This window comes from Solanum pennellii, chromosome 5, assembly GCF_001406875.1.
Source record: "Solanum pennellii chromosome 5, SPENNV200".
NCBI classification, from domain to species: domain Eukaryota; kingdom Viridiplantae; phylum Streptophyta; class Magnoliopsida; order Solanales; family Solanaceae; genus Solanum; species Solanum pennellii.
This window is the reverse complement of record NC_028641.1, coordinates 74642454-74651462: the sequence shown is the minus strand read 5'-3', so window position 1 is coordinate 74651462 and position 9009 is coordinate 74642454. Positions and strand designations below refer to the sequence as shown.

Genomic DNA, 9009 nt, shown 5'->3' with positions numbered 1-9009 from the left:
ATGACTGGGTGGGGTGGGTCCAGGGTAAGGTGAAAAAATAAGTATTTGAAGTTGAAAATATTTTTTTAAAACAAACTTAATTTTTTTTGTGTGGGAGTGGGGGTAGGGGATTTTTTTGATGAATATGCCAAGTTCAAATATGATAAGTAATAAATAAATAAATAAATATTAAGAGAATTAAAAGGTAAATTAGTAAGATACTCTTTTTGATTTTTTTTTTTAGAAGTGTATAAATAAAAATATAAACAAATAATACACTGGAATAGATTAATAATTGTGCATAGATAATTTTGTGGATCTCTTAATATCATCCATATGGAACAAACAAAACAAAACAAAAAAACAACCAATCATGAAGTGACAAAAGCACATGTTGATACCAAAATTAAAGTGACTCTTCGATAATAGTAGAAAGTAAAATTATTATCTCTCCTATTCATTGTTTTTCTCAATGAATGTTGAAAAAGCTAAGTATGGCACATCGGAGAAAAGTCATAAGCACAAATATCATACAATTGAGGCTTTAGGTATACATGACAAAATTATAGCACTAGAGATTCTTGTAAAACATTATTGGACCATTGAGAAGTTATCAAAACCATAACAAACTCAATTAATGCGTCTATCTCAGAAAATGTGATGTAGACAGTCTTCTCTAATACAACATTAATGACGATTTCACGGCACAAACAACTTATTTTGGAGGACAGTCTGTTGGTCGAAAAGCCAAAGGACCAGCAGTGTAAATTACAGCTTTATAATCACTTCTATCAATAACTTTATCATCAAATCTCAGTGGTGCACCATTGATTCCATAATTAATATTACTAAAAACATTACATTTTTCTTGTGGAGAATTGACCAATTTCACATGACAAGATTGAAGTGGATGATCAAGATAAGAATGTCCCATTTTATAACCTTGTAACTCTGCATAAAAATAACCATATTCATTTGTCTCAAATGCCTTGTAAAAATTCACTCTTTTCTTGTAGTTTTTGCATATGACACTAATTTTAGCAGATGCAATTGGCTTAGCCCCTTGTAATGACCATGATCCATATGTATCACAACTTTGACAGTATACCATGCCTTCAATCACCACAGTCGTCGTTGTCGTGTCAACGGGCTGGGCCGGGTCATGACCATACCCGAATGCTAGAAGCAACGACGATACGAATAAGATAACTTGGATTTTAATAGCCATATTTTGTGTGGTGAAATTTTTGGATTGTTAATGACATTTGAAATGATTATTCTTAGGTATATATAGATGTTATTGGCATGTAATTTGACATATTTTGTGATTATTTGACGTGAAGGCTACTAAGTGTATGTTTGTTAAAGTTGAAGGTTCATGTATTCTTAGATTGGTTCTAATTAGTACGTGATGACCATTTTCTCAAGTTATATAATAATAGTTGAAGGGATTGACTCCTTTGTTTATAATTGGATTTAAGTTATATATATTGATATTACTTATGTTGTCGGCGTAGTTTTAACATGTGATAAATTTAGGATCAAATATTTCTATTTATTACAATTCTAATGCATTTTTACGTATAATATATATTTCATATCAAAATTAACATGTGATAAATTTAGGATCAGACATTTCTATTTATTACAATTCTAATGCATTTTTACATATAATATATATTCCGTATCAAAATTAACATGTGATAAATTTAGGATCAAATATTTCTATTTATTACAATTCTAATGCATTTTTACGTATAATATATATTCCGTATTAAAATTACTAAGTTCATATGAACCAAACATCACAAAACACCATTTGCCCGGGATGGTAGAGATTACTTGCATATAGTTATATTTGTCTAACGTGATTATGTAAACGTTTTTTTACGAATACATAAAATTTAAATTCCCTTTTGACTTCTATGGTGATGTTTGATACATGCATAGACCCTTGGGAAAAGTCTAAGTAGATTTATACATGCGTAACACTTCGATAATAGGGCAAATAAAGTAAATGGTAGATTCGATTGGTCAATTTACTTTAATTTTTTTTAATGAAAAGTCCTTGATAAAAAAAAACTTATTACTTAGTCTATTTGTTATAGTTCTATTATAAAAAAAATATAAGAGCATGACTGATTTGTTTAATAAATTAGAGAAGGATTTTTCGATACAGGAAAAAAAATTAATCGCATTATTTGCTTTCAAATGAATTGATCTTTAATATTTACTTGTAGAACTTAAATTTATGTCTAACAAAGCACAAGTACGAAACATAATTTGTGAAATATTATAATACAAAAAAAAGATCAGCAGCAAATAGGGCAATTGTGTTCATGAAAATGGTTATTTTTCAATTTCAAGCGCGGAAAAGTGACTATTTGTAAATTTTACCCCTATAAACTGCGAAAAATCGAGTTTATTAAAGATTTTGCAAAAACTAAATTCGAATATCTCTAAAAACAAAAACTTTCTTCTTGTGCAAAAAAAAAAATCAACTCAAACAACTAGAGGATGCAAAATTGCAAACTCAACTTGTGCATATTTTCAAACAAACACTCATGAAAAGAATGAATTCTAGTGATACATAGGAACAAAATTTGCTTCAATTTGAGAACTAAGTTTATTTTTTTTCTTTTTTTGTATGCATAAAAGAGATAAATAAGTGTAATATATATAAATAAATATACAAGGAAAAAGAGGCTGTGAATTTCACTTTCTGACTTTGTCATGTGGACGCCAAAAGCCTTTTTTAGCAACAAGAAACTGTTCTTGCTGCAGATTTACTGACCAATGAAGTGATTGAAGAATTGAGCTAAGCTTGTTAAGCATAGGCATTGTGTCTTGAACTAAAATATATCCACCTGGTCTCACTATTCTATCCATCTCCACAACTACTTCCACCACGTCGCATCTGCGAAAACAGAGAGACCAAAAAGTTCGTCTCGTGAGAAATTATAGGATACAAATGAAACCACAGTAGCTACGACTACTCGACTAGAGTTGTGGTGGGATGGCTAGGATCCCTCCATTCTTAATCAGAAATCGCGAGTTTAGGCTCTAAGAAAAGGAGCGGTTCCTCCCTTTAATGTGCCTTACATGGCGTGAATCTGGATTAGTCAATAACCCAAAAAGGGTACTGAATACTAGGTAAGCAACCTTAATGAACAAATTAATAGTTAACTGAGAAAGTAGTTATTGAACCTTTGAGTTAAATTTCCAAAGAGGAAGCTGGAATGTAGAAGATCGTATGTCCGGGGATAGGTATTGAAGGACTCGCACCAGTCGTGGTATATACCAATCAGCCCTCTGTCAAAGATAATGGAGAGAGTATCTGGCTCACTGATGGGAACGACGTTCATTACCCAGAGGGGTCGATCAATGATTGCCGAGGCAAACCTGTAATTGTAATTACCATGGAAAGTCGTCACCAAGTTAGGTCAACAGAGAAAATAAAGTTTGAATGACGATGTGCATCTCCAATGTAGTTTCTCTCTTACCCTCCGTAACCAGCATTCATGTCCATCACGTTCCTCACGCTTGACCAGTTTATAGAAAGGCCTCCAAGGTAAACATCCGAGACCAATGCTGCCCAGTGTTTTGTGTCCTCATCAAAAATATCTTCATTATCTGTTTTTTGGGACAAGCGTTCAGGTTTATTGTTGAGCCTCTGGGGCCAGGGTGCAGGCCACTTATATGTATTGCCACTGCTGCTCGTGGGGAGTGGTACAAGGCAGCTGTCCAGAGACGCATACCTGCTCGTATGACATAAAACAGATGATTGAAGCGGAATGATGACAATGTGATAAAGTCAAGGATACAATGATAATGACCATAAAGGTGTATTGGGCATACCATGAACTATTTGATCTATTGTTCTGGTCACATAGAGGTGGATTACTTTCTCTGCGGTTCTCATAGCAGGAAGATGAAACCGGCTTTTGATATATAACTAGCCCGACACCAGCTGAGTCAAAAAAGGTCTTCTTCACCACCTTCCAGCATATTGCTTCAGTTAGTGCAACCATAGCTGCAAATGAAAAGAAAGTAAAGTGCCACCACTTAGAGATAATCAATAACTCACTTCAAGAAGCTTCACTTTTAAGCTGTGTTTTCTTGGTCTTCACCGAGCTTGTAGTATAAAATTCAGTTATTGCAAACAGAACAAAGGTACAACAATACCAGTACTACGCCTAATCAGCTTTCAGACTGAAGCTGATCATTAAAAAAAACTTATAAAAATGTTGATTTCAGAGAGTTGAGTATCCACGAGTAAAAACCTTTCCAGACTTTCTTATCTCTTTCGTCATCTCGATAAACGGGCGTTGCTGACCATACGAAAAACCCTCCAGGCCTAAGTATCCTGTTAAGTTCCATCAGTGGTTTTCCTCCTGCAATTTTCAGATTGAATTATCAAGTAAAACAGTATAGATGATGGTGTTGGAAATTTGAAAATAGTGAAACTACCATCCCCATCCCAATGAACCCTGCATCTTGCACAATGAATCATATCGTATGCATTATCCGGAAATGCCAGCTTTTGAGTTCCAATGACTGAGAGAGTAGCAGGAATTCCACGTTCAAGTGCAAACTGTATCTGAGCCTCATGTTCATCCTTTGGTGCAAGTGACATGGTAATGACATTTTTATCCAGCAAATACCCACCGAAGCTAGCAACACCGCAGCCAACATCTAAAATGACCCTTATATGCTTTCCCCAGTCGATTTCTGGAAAAGTCTGAATGAAAAAGTAAGAAACATCTCAGCTTAAAAATACAATCAGTACCGGTAGGGCTCCAGGGATCATCCCAAATTCCCAACCTAGTGACAGCAGAACAAATGAAAGATGACGAAATAACCTCTCCCCTACATGGACAAGAAAGCAATTGAAAGAAGAAAAGAAAGGACAAAATTAAAGAAAAACGTAAATTAAAAAAACAGTACTACTGCTTCTTCCAGTATACTTGCTGCACACTTAAGAAGCCCAAGACCTCACTCAAGGAATTTCAACTCGTGAATGAAAATGAAAATAATTAGGTGTTGTTAGTGCATGTAACCGTGTAAGAATATCTTATAAAACAATTTCAAAATGATCAGATAACTTGGAGAATACTCATTTCAATTGTTTATGGGTATAGTATCACTTTATTTAATGTGATAATTAATGCAACAAATTTCTCTATCAGATATACTTTAAGAAATCTTATGCCCACTGGCCTAGTATGGAATAACCGTGTATGAACATGTATAACCCTTGGCATCTATCTAGAACCCTTTGGCTTTTGATTACATAAAAGTAGCTTTTTTCTCATAGAATGGTTACTCGAAAATCACAGAGAAGTACCAATTATAATCTAAATTAACATATCAAAGATTCACCTGCATTTCATTTTACAGTAGAACTGGTCGAAGGAGCAAGGAGTCTGAAGCTTCTTTGAGACATGTGTAAAGGTTCATATGAAAAACTCAGGACATGCAATATGATGTTCATCAAAGTTGACCGGTCTTAACTTCGTCAATACAAAATGGATTTATACTAATAATCTATCCCTCTGAAATGGTGACAGAACAATGTATAGAGACAATAAAAAACATCATTCATCCTAAGTGGTCACGGCATCCAAACAGTAGCATTTCACAAATGTATTGCCAGATTACAATTTTATTCAATTGACAAAAGCAACGAACTTGGAAAAACATGAAATCCAACGAAGTTTAACAGCAGTCCAAACATACATTGTATAATACAATAATGTAGCTTGGTGTGATTAAGGACAACATGTATGTAAAGTAGAGACACTACCTTTTGAATTGACTCGATATAGTTGGTCACTCCATCCTTGAACTGTGTTCCACCACCAGGAAAAACAAGATAATCACCAGATTTGACCACCCAATTCTGGTCCTTCTTATATTCCACAAGCTTAGGATGAGGAACATTGTTATACCATATCTATCCGAAGTTAAAATAAACAGAGAATCAGTTACTGCAAAGGTATTTTGACAAGCTGAGCAGAATTTATGAGTAAATTGAACAATATGCTTTTGGATAATGACCAGAAGTCAAAGTGATATGATGGGAACTTGTAGGTTACAATAAGCCATGAGAGCACATTCGAAGTCAATAAGGCGCTTCAGATTTTACTGGCAAATCATATTAGCCCATCAGATATTGCACAAATTGATATTCGCATTCACCCAATGAGTAGTAGGATGTTGTTCTAAAAAAACTATGGTACCTGTGAAATGAATCATCAGTTGCAGTTATTTTTAGTAGCCCACAAAGCAGTATGTTTCCCTATTTTTTCCCTATATTTCTCTTGTGAAATGAGACTATCAGAAAGGCATGAACATGGTTGAGACCATTTCATGAAAAATCATGAAAAAGATATGCACCCATGAATGTCCAATCTTTTTCTCTATAAATGTGCGGGTAAGGAAACACTAATACAGCAACAGCTGCCTAGAAGTAAAAAAATGTTTTTGACAATCAGAGTGCTAACACTAACAAGAGCATAGTGCAGGGAGGTAACCAAGGGGAGGGGTGTGGTTTCACATGCATCGACGCTATGCCTCCCTAGACCATGTAGAGTAATATTATATCTTTTTCAAAACTACTTAAATATAGATGTGCACGCCTAAGATTAAAGAGTCATATGGTCAAATGGTTATTGACTGACCTGTGCAATTGAGTTTGAGGGTTCAATTCGGGTCCATCTAGTGTTTTAATTATGTATGTTCTTTCTATTTCTCTTCTTTATACTTGGCTTATTCTTTCAAATCCATATCAAACATTGAAATATCTATTTTCCTTTGTAATCATATGACTATAGGATGTAGCATATAGACAACGGTTCAACTAAAGCCAACATTTAGACATGGAATATACATATATATGTGAAAAATCACTAAAAGGAATCTCTTTTTAAAAAAACTGTAATTTCACAAGTGTAATGTGTACTATTATAAGAACATAATGGTTGAACCCGTTAAATTTAAATCGTGAATCCACCTATCATGATATTGCACCCATCTTCTTGAAATCCTAGATTCTCCCCTACTCTAGCGTATCACCACCAAAATTAAAGCACTAGTAACAGGACGGCCAGTCCTTAACGAAAGCTAAACTTCTCATATCTCTATATACAATCCGTACTATACCTATAATCTAACAACTATAACTCTATGACTGATCATGAGCACAATGCAAATAAAATCTAACAGCTATAACCACTATAAGATCCCGCTCCCGCTGAACTAGCAATTACCTTTTCTTATTACAATGGTGTCCAAGCCAGCTTGCACGGAGGCAACAGGTAGCCTTGTGGCATTACTGAACTAACAATTACTTTTTCTTATAACAGTGGTGTCCAGTCCAGCTTGCGCGCAGCGCAGCTCAGCACACGAGGCTACCTGTTACCTCCCACAAACACAAATACCAAGTAACTCTATCAAAAAGGAAACAGTATACCATGGCACAGATAAACAAAATTAGAAAACAAATCTTACCACCAAAAAAACCTATCAATCTCACCATGTCCCTACTCTTAGGCCATGGAACTGGCAGTTTATACCCATCAGGCAGTGGAATCAAACACCTAGGACTTGGGTCAGGACAGTGCCTCTCTCTGTGCTCCATATGCCTCCTCGATTTCAGCGCTTTTATAGCCTCCGAATTATCAAGACAAGGTATATAATCAACTGCAACTGGACCCTTACACAGCTTCCAATCAAAATTTTCCACACCCAATTCATCATTTTTCGTATCGTTCAATCCAAAATCCTCAGATGGGTTTGAATCCTTAGTGATTGGATTCAATTGGGTTTGTGAAACAATCGGATTTGAAGAAATGGGCGTCTCAGAATGGTGCTGAGAAATGTCGGTGGCTATGAAAACAGGGGATTTTTGCGAGTTTGATATGAGTAAGAAAGTGACGAAGATTAGTAAAAGGAAAAAAGAGAACAAAAATGGGATTTTGCGTTCTTTGAAGAGGTTTCTCATTGATGATATCGCCATTTCTTAAGGTTCTTGAGAGAGATCAGAGATCAATAATGGAGATTTTTGCAGTGAGATCTGTGTAGACAAAACAGAGGTGAAAGAAGTAAAAATAGTATAAACTAAATATTTGTTCAGTTCGATTTTGAAGTTTGGTGGTTTGACTTATTAATTATCTATTTATAGACTTGTTAAATTGTTATAGAATTATGCGATAAATGATTTAAAGTTAGTTGATTTGATTCATTTGTTATCGATTTATAGATATGCTAAACATGAAATCATTCAGATATTATTTTCTTGATTATTGATCGTTATCGCATTAACCGTTAAGATTTGATACTAACAAAATTGTAAGAAAATTAAAAATTATTTAGAAACAAAGTGAGAAACAAAATGGAACATGTGTATGAGTTGACAGATTGCATCTTGGTAAAAAAAGATACTATCACATTGTAGAATAATTATCGATTAACACATTAAAAAAATCGCAAACGATTAAGAATAGATAGCGATAATAAAAAAATCAAAACAATTATTGAAAATGTTAAGTCAATGATATCGATAAACCAATAACTATTGTTAGATTCAAATTATCGATTTTAAATAAGACTAATATATTCTACACATTAGATTTGAGATACTCGATTTATTTTTTGAAAATAATCTCTATTTTATAAAATAATAATAAAACTTATGTACACTTTATACGCATCAAATTCTATTAGTAGAATTTTATTAAATATGTTGTTTTAAAAAAAAAGACAAAATAGGGATGGAGCCCAAGGGCCATGGGAAAAATTTATGAGCTGACAAGAGAATCTATTGTGGCTGGAATAAGGGAACTTCCAATGTTACCATTTGTGTGTAATATGTACTCTCATTTTTACATCTTATTTGGAAATTTTTTACCTATTATATTATATAACTATTATTTCAAAAATGAGTTTAACTAATATACATTGATGATAATTACGTGAAAGACTTAGTTTACTTTCGTTTAAAATGACAATAATTACGTAAAAGGTCTA

The 9009-nt window shown here is 33.9% G+C and overlaps 2 protein-coding genes across 2 annotated transcripts; both read right to left on the bottom strand.

Annotated features, from left to right (window-relative positions):
• Window positions 1-405: 405 nt before the first annotated feature.
• LOC107020051 (non-classical arabinogalactan protein 30-like) lies at window positions 406-1373 on the bottom strand. The gene has a single exon (XM_015220387.2). It carries the CDS (start codon window positions 1205-1207, stop codon window positions 695-697), a length of 513 nt encoding a protein of 170 aa, XP_015075873.1. The 5' UTR covers window positions 1208-1373; the 3' UTR covers window positions 406-694.
• A 1134-nt stretch (window positions 1374-2507) lies between these two features.
• Window positions 2508-8106, bottom strand: LOC107018486 (probable methyltransferase PMT23). The gene is made up of 8 exons (XM_015218981.2): window positions 7517-8106; window positions 5786-5935; window positions 4450-4720; window positions 4263-4373; window positions 3838-4012; window positions 3483-3737; window positions 3187-3381; window positions 2508-2896 (listed from the first exon to the last, which is right to left on the bottom strand). Exons 1-8 carry the CDS (start codon window positions 7997-7999, stop codon window positions 2695-2697), a joined length of 1842 nt encoding a protein of 613 aa, XP_015074467.1. The 5' UTR covers window positions 8000-8106; the 3' UTR covers window positions 2508-2694.
• Window positions 8107-9009: the final 903 nt, after the last annotated feature.